This window comes from Lethenteron reissneri, chromosome 25, assembly GCF_015708825.2.
Source record: "Lethenteron reissneri isolate LAM-NWPU_2019-01 chromosome 25, ASM1570882v1, whole genome shotgun sequence".
In the NCBI taxonomy this organism is placed as follows: Eukaryota; Metazoa; Chordata; class Hyperoartia; order Petromyzontiformes; family Petromyzontidae; genus Lethenteron; species Lethenteron reissneri.
The window spans coordinates 6,675,406-6,688,107 of record NC_083803.1 but is presented as its reverse complement, the minus strand read 5'-3'; the positions used below and the strand labels follow the sequence as shown (position 1 = coordinate 6,688,107).

The window sequence follows — 12,702 nt, the reverse complement described above, 5'->3', positions numbered from 1 at the left end:
TTCAGAGCATCGATCTGGAACCTCTGAGATTAGGGGTCACACCCTGGGTGAGAATGAGATAAACTGGCCTCGATTCCATGAGGTTAACATTATCTAATGAGCAGCCAGCACGTATTATAGAAGCCATTGACACAGAATCATATATTGGCATTGGGAAAGATGCAGTTTGATGCAATGCATGTCTTCTGAAATGCATGTGCATTACTTATGCCAACCACTATGCAGTGATCATGCCCACTTGTGCATTTCCCGCTTGTCTTTCACAGACTTTTACCCTTCCAGTTCGCAATAAGCAAACCCGAGTTGACCATGACCCCCCCCCCCCCTCCCAAGCTTCATGGTGGATGATCAGGCACAGGATTTCGGGAGTCTCCCAGTCCTTCCGATTCCCAAGATCATTCAGAAACTTAATTCAAAGGCAGCACAATCAGAAGGTACCCCTTGAGGTCTTGGACGCCAGTACCAGTAGATATCAAGGTACTGAACTGTATCCCTCTGATGATGTGGTCTCCATCATGTATTTGGGGAGCAGAGGTGTTTTACCCCGAGAATGTTCTCTCACATGTGGAGGCATGGGATAGGGGAGATAAACATAGGCAGCGGTTGGTCCTAAATGTTTTAAATATATTTAAGGATAGCCTGAGGGTAGTGCCCAGTACATTGATTCATCCGTTTTTATCTTACATTTACACCGGCTTTTTTGTTGTTTTTGTTTGCATCTTTCTCTAGTTGTGCCCTTTGAGTATGCTGTGCATTGGAATTTCTATAACATTTTTGCTGTGGAACAGATTCATGGAGACACACAAAGACTTAGACACAGGTGTAGGTGTTAGTTAAATAGCAACAAATTATTGATTGTGTGCAGTTTATGGCGATCAGACTGAGACCATCATCTTACTACATTAGAGAACCTGGTTTAATCATGAGCTGCTCAAACCCAGATCCGAACCGGCAATCACAGGAGTGCCAGCTCATAAATCTGACCTCGAGCCACCCCAGGCATTGACAATTAAATTGTGACCCTGATTTGTGACGGTTGAATTTTGGTACAGTATTGATAAATCATAAAATAATTCTTCTTTGGTTCTTTCGGTTAAGTCACGTCTAAAGATAAAATAATAAATTAAAATAATAGCAAATTAAGGTCGAGCTCCCTTCAGTTTTAATTGTTTTAGAAAAGACTATTAAGTGTTGCTTATTAAATTAAGGTGTCAAACCAAATAGATGATACACAATGTTTAATTCCACATCTTCTTTATACTGTTATGATATTTGAATGGTAGTCAACACAATTAAAACACAAACTGCTATCTTCCCACACAACAATTAACTGTTGTATAATCACAGTCGTACAGTATGTTGGTAAATGGTAAAGGAGGCATCATCGCTAGAGGCCAAACTATACACTGAAAATATTACACTCCAAACAATAGCTACCATGACAAAGACTAGGCAGTACATAAAAGTACATGTTTTAAATGCATGATTCATTTTAAAATATAAATACTGCAACATAACCTCAACATTTTCCAGGAACACGACAAAAATATTAAATAACTTGTGGGTGGGTTCTTGCCTGTACGAGTGAGACTCTTATTTACTGATGTGATTGACCATGACAAAGTATTACCACAGGACTATGATGTCCCATTTTTGTGTTTGGTTAAGCAATGAGATGGATTGTGGCATCATAGGACTGAGAACAATGATGACTGCATGTAAAGACCTTTATCCAGTAGTGTATAGACTATGGCTGACAATAACTCTAATCTAGGTGTGCTGACAGAATTCAGCTTATGTAAGTAACATCACTCCCTACATGAATGAAATCTCTTGGCCCATTCAAAGTGGATAACATAAAATTATGTTTAAATAAAATATAATTGTGAGAAATGTGGGTTTATAACAAATTACTACAGGCCATGTTTTTATTTTATTTTACTCAATTCAGGCCTTTGTATACATGGGTATTGTACATTATGGCCAAGAACTATATAATTTATGAAATTGGTATGTCATAACTTGGAAAGCTGCATGATGGATCTTGGCCTGACCATCTTTTCGATCAAAAGAGAGGTATTTTATTTTGACTGTGAGCATGCATAAGTGTATGGCTCAGTTCTATGGAAGGAAATCATGCTGTGTGGAGAAGTGTTTGATGGATGTGGAGATAAAGGGACTTCTTTGTCAACAGCTGCAGTTTCTTTCTCCGGTAGTCAGTTGGCTTCTTGTACCTTTCATAAACAAAATTAACATGTTTGTCAACAAAGTATTATAACCACAGTGGCTCACTGTTAACGACTCACTGCAATAGATACGGCTAAAGGATAATGTACATTTCCAATTCAGCAGGCAGAAAATGCAGGATGTGACAGGCCCATAAAAATGGTATTATTACTTTCCCTTCATATCTCAAAATGTTATAGAGCATATCATGGCAGTTATGCCAAAAATGTAAAGTCAGTTTCATGAACTTGTTTGGATAGACAGGTAAAGTAGTGCTTAAATTGAACCATTGCTTCCTTTTTTATGTTGAAATTAATAAAACCCCATATTTCTGGCAGCCTACACAGACACGACAAATGTGATGTCCTGGAGGGTGTGATTGTTAATGGGCTCACAGCTCGATGACGGCAGCTCCAGGCCGGATCTCATCCATTTCAAGCAAGGCAAAACACTTCGTGCTTGTCAGGCGTTTTAAGGGCTTATAGTGTTTTAATTCAAAGAAGATGGCAGCATCTGAATGAGATATCAGAAAGCAAATGTGACATATGATGTGCAATATCACTCACTATAACATTACAATTCCCTTACAACACAGCATATGTTTAAAGCAAATTACTGCACCACCACTAAACACTTTTTAAAACTAAGGAATGAGAACACATGACTGGAAATATAGATCTTAAAAAGTGATTGGACTCCAAATAAAACTGATTTATTAATAAACAGAAACAAATTAACTTATATATAAATATGGCTTGTGTGAGCAATCAGGTACTGTACAGGAAAGTTTTGGTCATTGATCAATATTATATAACTGCAATGTGATGGTACCTGTTGGAATGTCTTCAACTGGCAATTGTATTTCAACATCCACTTGGAAATTCAAACATGTTCCTTGCAGATTAACAGCAAATGGTGTATCTTGTGATGTAGTCAACTCTGTTCCACACACATCTATAAAAGTAGTGAAATATTAATTGTGCTAAAATGGAATACCTGTATTGCATTCTTCAATACTGTTTTCAAGTGACTGGCCACACAAATTACCATCATTAAAGTACTGTACTACATATAGACAATTCAGATATTCAAATGACATCTACAATTTTAAGTTGAATCTAATTGATTAAAATGACCCTCGAGCTAATTCAACATTGCTTTTACAAATGGACACGATAAACGTTGCAAATAAAACCAGATGTTTGTGTTGGAATGTTTATCATTGATATAAAAAAGCGCTCCACAATATTCTCCCTCATAACGTTCAAGTCAATATTTGTTGTTAAAAGTAATGTTAATACCGTTATGCCATCCCATAGTAAACTAAATGTAATCACCCATTGCTCAATTAGCTCTCTGTAGAATTTCAGAGGAAGGCCATTTCCCCCCTTCCACCATCCCTGAAACCCATGTGAGCTGAGCATAAGCACCACCTCGGACTGTGATCGTGATGTAAGGATCCACACAGAGGGCTGCGTCCTTCAAGCCAATGTTCACAATCTTGATGGTCAGCAATGTCCTGCCATGCTTGGGCTTGAGGCGTGGCAATAAAGTCCCTGTAATAAAGTTGCAATTCATCAGGTGGCCACTGATTTCTTAAAAATTAATATGCAATACTCATTACCACTACAGTACGCTATACATAAGTTATTAGGTCCTGTATTGTCATGATTCAGTCATGATTCGATTCAATAAAAAATACTTGTCAAATTTTTATGACCTCGTTTTAATTGTGTCTCAGTTGTAGTCTAAATGTCACAGCAAATAATTTGCATGTTATTTGTACAGTGCAAGTTAAAACTTTATTACATTGTGTTAATTATAAATGACTAGCAGGAAAAATATATTTCAAAACTTCTCTTAAAAACATAACGTAAACATACACAAATACTAAGCTATTGTAAAAGCCCGGCATGTAATTTGTCTGTCCATTTGTCCGTCAACAAAATTATAAGAGGCTTGCAGAAGTCCAAATAGTTAAAGAAAGTGGGGGGTAAATAGGTGATCTAAAAGGTTTCTGAAAATTGTCGACCCTCCCCCCTCAAAAATGTTTTTTACACTCGCCATATATACCTACACACCCTACATACAATAGAGTGAGTCGTATCTAGTGACTCTATAGTAGTATCTGACTCTACAGTAGTATCTGACTCTACAGTAGTATCGACTGACTATAGTAGTATCTACTGACTCTGTAGTTGTATCTACTGACTGAACAGCAGCATCTACTGAGCCCAGTAGTATCTACCCACTCTATAGTAGTATCTGCTGACTCTATAAGCAGTATCTACTGACTATAGTAGTATCTACCGACTCTATAGTAGTATCTACCGACCCTATAGTAGTATCTACTGACTATAGTAGTATCCACTGACTATTGTCGTTACTAACTCTACAGTAGTAACTACTGATTCTATAGTAGTTTCTACTCACTGTAGTAGTATTTACTGTGAGCAGTAGTATCTACTAACTATACAGTAGTATCTACTGACTCTATAGTAGTAGCTACTGGCCGTAGTAGTATCTACTGACGGTATAGTAGTATCTACTGTAGTAGTATCTACTGACTATAGCAGTATTTACTGACCGTAGTGGTATCTACTGACTGTAGTAGTATCAACTGACTCTATAGTAGTATTGACCGACTCGATAGCAGTATCTACGATCACTACAGTAGTATATACTGACTGTAGTAGTATGTAATAATTCTACAGTAGTATTTACCGATTTGATAGCAGTATCTACTATCAAATTATTGGTTATTTCGGTAAAGTCACGTAGAAAGAAAAGAAAATACAATTTAAAAAATATTAATTCCTGTAGTCACGAAAGTTAAGTAAAAATTTTGAGTAAAAATGTATCTACTAATCACTACAGCAGTTTATACTGACTAGTAGTATCTGCTATCACTACAGCAATGTATACTGACTGTAGTATCTATCACGACAGTAGTATATACTATGGCAGTATATATCGACTTTATAGCACTGCTAAACACACCCCCCTCTCCACTGCCCGATCTCGCTCTACAGTAATAGTATCTAAGGACTATAGTAGTAGTGTCTACCGACCCTATAGTAGTAAATGCACACATTGGGGTGGGGAGAAGAGGACATCACTCTGTGAAGAATTTACTATACAGTAGTATCCACCTACTCTACAGTAGTATCTACCTACTCTATAGTCTTATATACCGACTCTATAACAGTATATATCGACTCTATAATATTAACTAATAACTTCACAGAGTGTCGTGGTGAGGCCTAGTCCCGTGCAAAGCCCCCGGCCTCGTCTAGATTGCCCAGCTGGCCGAGGTGGCACCTTTACAGGCTGGGGCTGGGCTGCTACCCCCCCCCCCCCACTATCCCCCTGCCCGCTCTACAGTAATAGTATAGTAGTAAATGCAGATATTGGGGTGGGGGGAGAAAAGGACATCACACTGTGAAGAATTTACCTCGGCATTGTGTATTTTTTTGCATTTTTAACGCGAATGAAAATTGCCCCCTCCCCCCAACGATTGCGTGTGTGCGTTGCGAGGGCAACCACCACCACGAGCTGGCGTAACTCGGCGCATGCTCAGATGCGTGCTCTGGTGCCACCCTGTGCTTATAAAAGGAAAAAATTGTTCATTTAACTACTTTAAAGTTGAAAGATGTGAAATACTAAGAGCGCTTTTGCATCCCGGGGCATACGGCATGGTATCCGTCAGGGGCGGTTTCTTCATTAGGGCGATTGGGCGACGCACCACCAATGTCATTCAACCACAGAGTTACGCTAGCCGTTATTGTGCCTCTGGATATAGTCCAATCAGCGTCATGTCATGTTCTGTGGAGTACCGCCTCTTTTTGGGCGATTTCACTCTGGCTGAGAATCGTCCAGAGTGTTCCCATAGACTTACATTCAAAGATGTTTTTTTTCGAACGGCGGGCGCTCCAATGCATTCTCTATGGCTTCCGGGAGGGCTCGCACTAACGTGCTTACGTCATCATACGTAAGCACGTTTCAGTCAACAATATTATTTGTCGCCACCTAGTGGAATCTTTAATACAATAAACTGAGTGGATTGTAATAATAGTGAGTATAGAAACAAACAAGATGTATTGTAAGAGTCACTTTATTTTTCATTAATATTAAAGAAGTGAAGTTGCCTTTACATGCTTAAGCTGTTAATTTATCCATTGCATGGGTGGACCTTATCTTTATCAATCATCCAGACATTTGCCCCCCCTGAGAGATTTTGCAGGAGCCGCCACTGGTATCCGTGTACTTTTTTGATACGTAAACCCCACAGTTTGTCAGTTAAAGACGTCTTAAGGTACCCGTGCAGACAGACAAAAATTTACTTTTAAAGGTAAGATACTATAGTAAACTATTTTGTGTCATGCAAAAGGTGATGCATATAAGCTGAAAGAACTTACCATCTCGATTTCCTATATCAGGCAGCAGAGAATACATAATTAATAAACATGTTAAAACAGTTTGAATATTGAAATATTGTGATAACATACAGTAATTATTATGTAGACATATGCTACATACATTATATGTTATATATGCCATTTGCTATGACATGAATCGTAAATATGGACAATAAAAATGGAACAAAAGTGGAAAAGTGTGCAAAGAAGCATGGAGAGGCACATGCTTGGAATTACACTTACAGAAAAAGGGATACTGAAATTACAGTGTGAATGAGACATTGACTCTTCTTGGTTCTTTCGGTAAAGTCACTTGGAAGGGAAGTAATAAAATAATAAAAATAAAACATAATAAAATAATTCTCACGACGTTTCGGCCACAACACAAGCAGCCGTCCTCAGGTAGAGAACAGACCTGTTCTCCATCTGAGGACGGCTGTTCTCCACCTGAGGACGGCTGCTTGCGTTGTGGCCGAAACGTCGTGAGAATAATTTTATTATGTTTTATTTTTTATTATTTTATTACTTCCCTTCTACGTGACTTTACCGAAAGAACCAAAAAGATGAATCCCTGCAGTCACGAAAGCTTTAAAGAGACATTGACTGTTAATAAAAGTGGGTTTGGGCTGGACATGATTGTAAGAAAGGATGATGACCGGTGGTAAGAGACTTGACAGAGTGGCAGCCAAAGGAGGTAACATGCACAAAAATACAATGCTCCATAATAAAATTATGGATTGTTGCATCGTGGGAGCATAAGCGATGGCGGTGGCTTAGAAAGTCCTTTATTCAGCAGTGGATGGATCATGGCTGGTGATGATGTCGGACATAAATTATATACTGTCTTTGGCTGCCAATCCTCAAACAATGTGAAATATTGCATTGCAATACTATGGGTACACATGACTGGAGCAATGCAGAATATAGTACTCCATCATTAAACTATTTTATGACATTTTCTCTGAAATCTGGTTCTAAAGGTTCAGTTTCGTTTAAAATGGACATCTTTAGGAACTGAATGCATATGTCCTCGTTTTAGAAGAGGAAACCATCTCAATTACAGCAAAATAACAGTTGTAGAACAGTATTGGTTAATGGAGTACGGGTACCTGATATTCTCGGAGAGTCCAGTTTCTTAGGAGCTTTAGGCTTAGGTAACTTTCTGTTGAAATGCAATAACAAATATTTACATGTTTAAGTTTATCCAATTTAGTAGAATATAAAACTAAACCATACTGTAATAATATACCCTCGTCCATTAATCAGCATGTTATAAAACAACTTACATATTGTTAATCCACATGCAACATTTCACTAAAATTTAGTTGAACATTATACAGTACATACAATTCACAAAGCTAGGTGAAGGTTGTTTACAAGGAGGCTGTGGTATGTTTTGAAGGAATATGGTACAGGTGCATGTGGCTTTATGTCCAAATATTGTGTGGTATACAGTTTAATGGCTGGATCAAAGTCTCAAACTTGTTAATATTCAATTCGAGTGTGATGTATGAAGCCCTTAAACTAGCCAACTATTGACTGCATTGTGCTTACTTTGCAGAAAGAGGCGTCACGTCAAATGGAAAATCTTGACATGGGAGCATGATGTTCTGCAAAACTAAATATATTTTGTATCAAAGTACATTCTTAAATATAAAACGTATGCATTCCAATCATATTCCTATTATGTCGTTTACATGATTAATGTACAGTTAATGTACCTTTATCTTCCCGCAATATTCCACGTTTGGAATGTTGTGGTAGCACAGGATAAGCAATGCAGAAGTCCAGAAGATAACATGGCAGGTAAATGTTGTAGATATGATTATACAACAATAGTAGCAGGTGGTATGTATACAGGATGGGGGGGGGGGGCGATTGTCTGGACAGAAATTGGAATTGTCTTCAAGATTATGGTGACAAAGGGAAATAAATTGGAGGTTGCATTCTACTGTGCAACCGCTGCTATCAGCATCATGTAATGGGATGACATTCCCATCCTTAATTCTCACAGCTAACAGAGCACCACCTTGTGAAAGATGCCATTACATAACTATGCCTTTTGATTCACACTAGAGGCACACCTTTTGTGAGCCCTACATATATTATGTAGGTTTTTTTAAAAACAAAATGTTTAATTCACAGAGCTATAATAAGTTTAAATGTACTTATTAGATGTGGTCTGTGTGGTCGTTGGTGACTGGGTTGACTGCCACCGTCAATTCAATGCACTTGAGAAGATACTTTAATCACAGCTGGTTGTCGAGATGGAAACCCAGGTAGTCAGTCCAAGAGCCAAGGCCAGGTACTTCACTTGTCATTATATACACTAGAGATGGCATCACTTTAGCGGTTCCAATTTCTTTATCTGGTCAGTAACAGTGAATTGTGTGATGACTACAATATTTCATATGAATGGGTTATCAAATCATTCGTATGAGCCAAATAAACGAATTGGCACGAAAGATATCCTGATATGCTTCCAACCTTAGGTGATACTGATTTCTGCTCTGGTCCATAGACTAAGGATATCAGAAATGTCAGCTTAGTGCTCTAAGGTGGCACTGTATTAACCACCTGAGGTATCATACCATATCTGCAGTCAACAATATTCTAAAGTGTAATCCTCGCTTTGGTTTGCAGTTGAAATCTTGATTGATGACATACACTAAAGGTAGGTCATATCAATGTTATATTATGTATGCTGGAGTAAAATGGAATTTAATTGAGTCGACATTTTTTTGTATCAATACATACCTAAGTATATTTGCTCCAGTTGTTCTAACAGGAAGGCATTTTCTAAATCTGGAGACTGAACAAAGCAATCAAAACAAGCATGATAAATTTATATTTGTATGCGTTGCACTTTTCAGTTATGTGATTGTATGAACTGCTGACATTAAAAAAAGTTATTGTCTTTACCGCTCACCTGTAGGGACTTTATACGCAGTTCCAGACAAGCAGCAATTTTTCTTAAGGTAATCTAGTAAAGTGGATGAATCATAAGATGTCAACAACTGCAATGTAATTTAATTAAAAAAGTATATACATTAAATGCTGTAACAACCACAACCGTCCATCTTACACTTTTAGATGTTGTTTTTAATAGATCATACTTCCATGCTTCCAAACATAATATCTTGGATACAATATAAAGCAATCTAATTCGAAAGTTCAAACTTTTCACGGAAGCCACACACATATGTGCCTTACCTTTTGGTCATCACTGAACAGCGAGAGCATTTTTGGTTGCTGAGCCTCGTGCATCATTTCTTCCACAAGCCTGAACAATTGCAAATAAAAAAATCTTAATACAAAGAAACAATTGGATGTTAACCACATGTATAATATTAGTATTTTATTGTCAATGTGTAAGCATGCTTGAATATTTGGGACAACTGACAACATATGCATTGCCACAACAAGCAGGATTCAAGACTTGATGTTAGCGAAATTACTGTCCTGCACTTTATCGCCATAATAAAAAAAAGTCACGTTAGGAGTATTGTACTCTATAAAAATGCAATGTCATTATGGTGAGGTTTAGTATGCGGCTACATGCAATATACATAGCTTAATCTTAGATTGAATGACAATGTCATAAAAATTCAGTAATGTATTATATTAAACCAAATACTAGTGGGACTACAGTTGGAGATGCTTTGCATTACAGTACGTATATAAAAATATAGGTGTTAAATGCAATATTGTAAAATCAGTACCGTAATATCCAAGTCTTTACATCTATGTGAAACTGTCATCCATATTCAAGCGATAACATTTTCAAGTGTATTTTGTGTTGATCCCTTAGATAATTATCATTGCGCACTGTACCGTTCATATGCATTCATCGCTTCCACAAGTTGACCCCATGAGTCCAGGTCCATCCCTTTCTTAAGTGTTCCGAGCCACATCATAATAGTGGCATCCGCATTTATTTTCCCCACGTTACTCTCCATGCTGCCGCAACTTAAGGTGTCAAGGTGCAGACTACGCTGTAGTATGTGGTCAGGTGAAAAGGCTAAAGTGTTTGGTGTACGGCTTGGCTACCTGGCAACCAAGTACACTAAATCGTGATGCAATAGTACTCGTCTAAAATGTCACGTGGAAACACTGGCTCCCGTGTCCTTTTACACCAGCAACTTTTATTGTGCTGATGGTTACATTATTTAAAACTAATGCTGTAAAAAAGATTAAGTAACAATGTGTTCTCATAATGTAGTGGTCATTCTATGAATACGCACATACATAAACACATAAAGCCACAGTTCAAACTATGTTTTGTTAATGCCAAATAGCCTTTATTGTTTGACCACCAGCATTACCAGACCAACATTAAAACAATTGTGAAATACCGTCTCTATTTAATAGTATAGCTGTTAAACACACACAGTTTAGCCCATTAAAAGGACGCAAATTTGGAGAAATTATTATTTATCAGATCATTTCGTTGTGATGTGTACATGAAAACTAATTATGGTAACTTATGCCAGGCTGGATTGCATGCTGGGGGTAGTTTTAAGATGGTGTGTTCCGTTTGGGATTAGATGACATAGAGAATATTGGATGCCAAGCTGCAGGTGAGCCCAGTTCCATCAGACTCAATGAGCAAATTTCTCACTACACCATTCTTCAGCAGCATGGAGTACATGTGAAACACAGGCCAATACAGTATATGAAACAACAGACTGGGTCTGGGCTCCACCTGCTAGAAATTTTAAATCCTCTATACCATGTACTGCCAACTATCCACCAAAAACGGAGAAAATTTAAGTTCTACCCAACAGCAAATTCAACTTAATAGTTTATGGAGGTAAATAAATACTGAGTGAAAAACTACTATTTTCACTCAGAATCGTTTAGCTGTACCTGGTGTGGGTATTCTGATATCACTTTCTGCCCAAAAGAGTCTAAAGTTAACCCATTTCTCCATTGCATGATATACCAGTCAAGACTTCAAAAAATATAAAATGGAAATCCCTTCTTGAAGATGACAGTAGACGTTATCACCTGCCTCAGCTATACAATCTTGATGCTAAATTAATTGTATTTTTCATCTGCCATTTTTTTTTATTTTGTAACAATATTTGGTGTTAAGTCGGTAGCAGTTCTTGATGATTACATACAAAAGTATTTCCACTTTCATTGAAGACGGCTTATGATATGCATAAAGAACAAAGTGGCCACTCACCTCGTGGAACGTTTGCCTCCCATCATGGCAGCCAGATTTGGATTATCTAGCACAAGGCCAAGAGAGCCTATCATAGAAGCAGAAACAATTAATCCTAATAATAAAATGCACCAACAAGTTGCAATGAAGTGTCGAATTATATACATATTTAAAAATACTGTATATTTAACGGCACAGACGGGATGCATAAAGCCACAACCAAAACGCTCTTACTCTTGATAAAATGCAAGCATTTCCGTTGATGTTTTGCAATTACCTCTGCAAGGACTCCGGTGGGGTCTGCCACCATTCACACCGAAACATAAGCAGACTAGTTGAACAATCTGAGCATCATTTATAGCCAAGTCATTCATTATTAGTGATGGGAAGGTTTATTAAAATATATTAAACATTGATTATTGTTCCACAACAAATATAAAAACCCATGCCTCTAGAGAACAATACAGAACATATTTTGTAACCTTAACAAAAAAATGTGATTGATGACTCAAAGTGTGGTCCTTTGGGTAATTAGAAAATTGGATGTGCATGTTATTTCACATTTGCAATACGTTAATGACCACTCCTATTCGATGGAAATCTGCTTATTTTCAAGTAAATGGGTAATATAATGCTGCAGACTACACGAGAGGATTTTGTGTGCTCCAGTTCATACCTTGCCATCAGCATGGTTGGCCTGGCCCCAGGCACATATCACGAAGAGGTCATTGACAGAAACACAGGCAATCACCTTCATGCCTTTCCCTTTCAGCTCATCTGCTTTACCTGGTAAAATAACGTAAAAAAGTTTAGTTTAATTTTACAAAGCTGGGCAAGTGAGCCTGTCAGAATACAGAGATAGTTGTTGGATGCAAGCAAAAGTATAAC

The 12,702-nt window shown here is 37.7% G+C and overlaps 1 protein-coding gene across 10 annotated transcripts in view; it reads right to left on the bottom strand.

Moving 5' to 3' along the window:
• Positions 1–361: 361 nt before the first annotated feature.
• The window catches only part of LOC133347112 (axin interactor, dorsalization-associated protein-like), a 20,297-nt gene continuing 7,956 nt past the window's right edge, over positions 362–12,702 (bottom strand). For 3 of the 10 annotated variants that reach the window (XM_061559086.1, XM_061559087.1, XM_061559088.1), the window contains 13 exons: positions 12,491–12,600; positions 12,092–12,114; positions 11,836–11,902; positions 9,858–9,927; positions 9,574–9,627; positions 9,402–9,456; positions 8,199–8,262; positions 7,754–7,806; positions 6,645–6,656; positions 3,660–3,782; positions 3,058–3,180; positions 2,622–2,739; positions 363–2,234 (listed from right to left, as the gene is read on the bottom strand). In XM_061559086.1, coding sequence (XP_061415070.1) covers positions 2,135–2,234; positions 2,622–2,739; positions 3,058–3,180; positions 3,660–3,782; positions 6,645–6,656; positions 7,754–7,806; positions 8,199–8,262; positions 9,402–9,456; positions 9,574–9,627; positions 9,858–9,927; positions 11,836–11,902; positions 12,092–12,114; positions 12,491–12,504 — 876 coding nt within the window. In that variant the 5' untranslated portion in view covers positions 12,505–12,600 and the 3' untranslated portion in view covers positions 363–2,134. Of the gene's footprint in view, positions 2,235–2,621; positions 2,740–3,057; positions 3,181–3,659; positions 3,783–6,644; positions 6,657–7,753; positions 7,807–8,198; positions 8,263–9,401; positions 9,457–9,573; positions 9,628–9,857; positions 9,928–10,478; positions 11,805–11,835; positions 12,601–12,702 lie in introns of those variants that run through there. The other 7 variants (XM_061559090.1, XM_061559089.1, XM_061559083.1 and 4 more) reach the window with 6 other exon arrangements.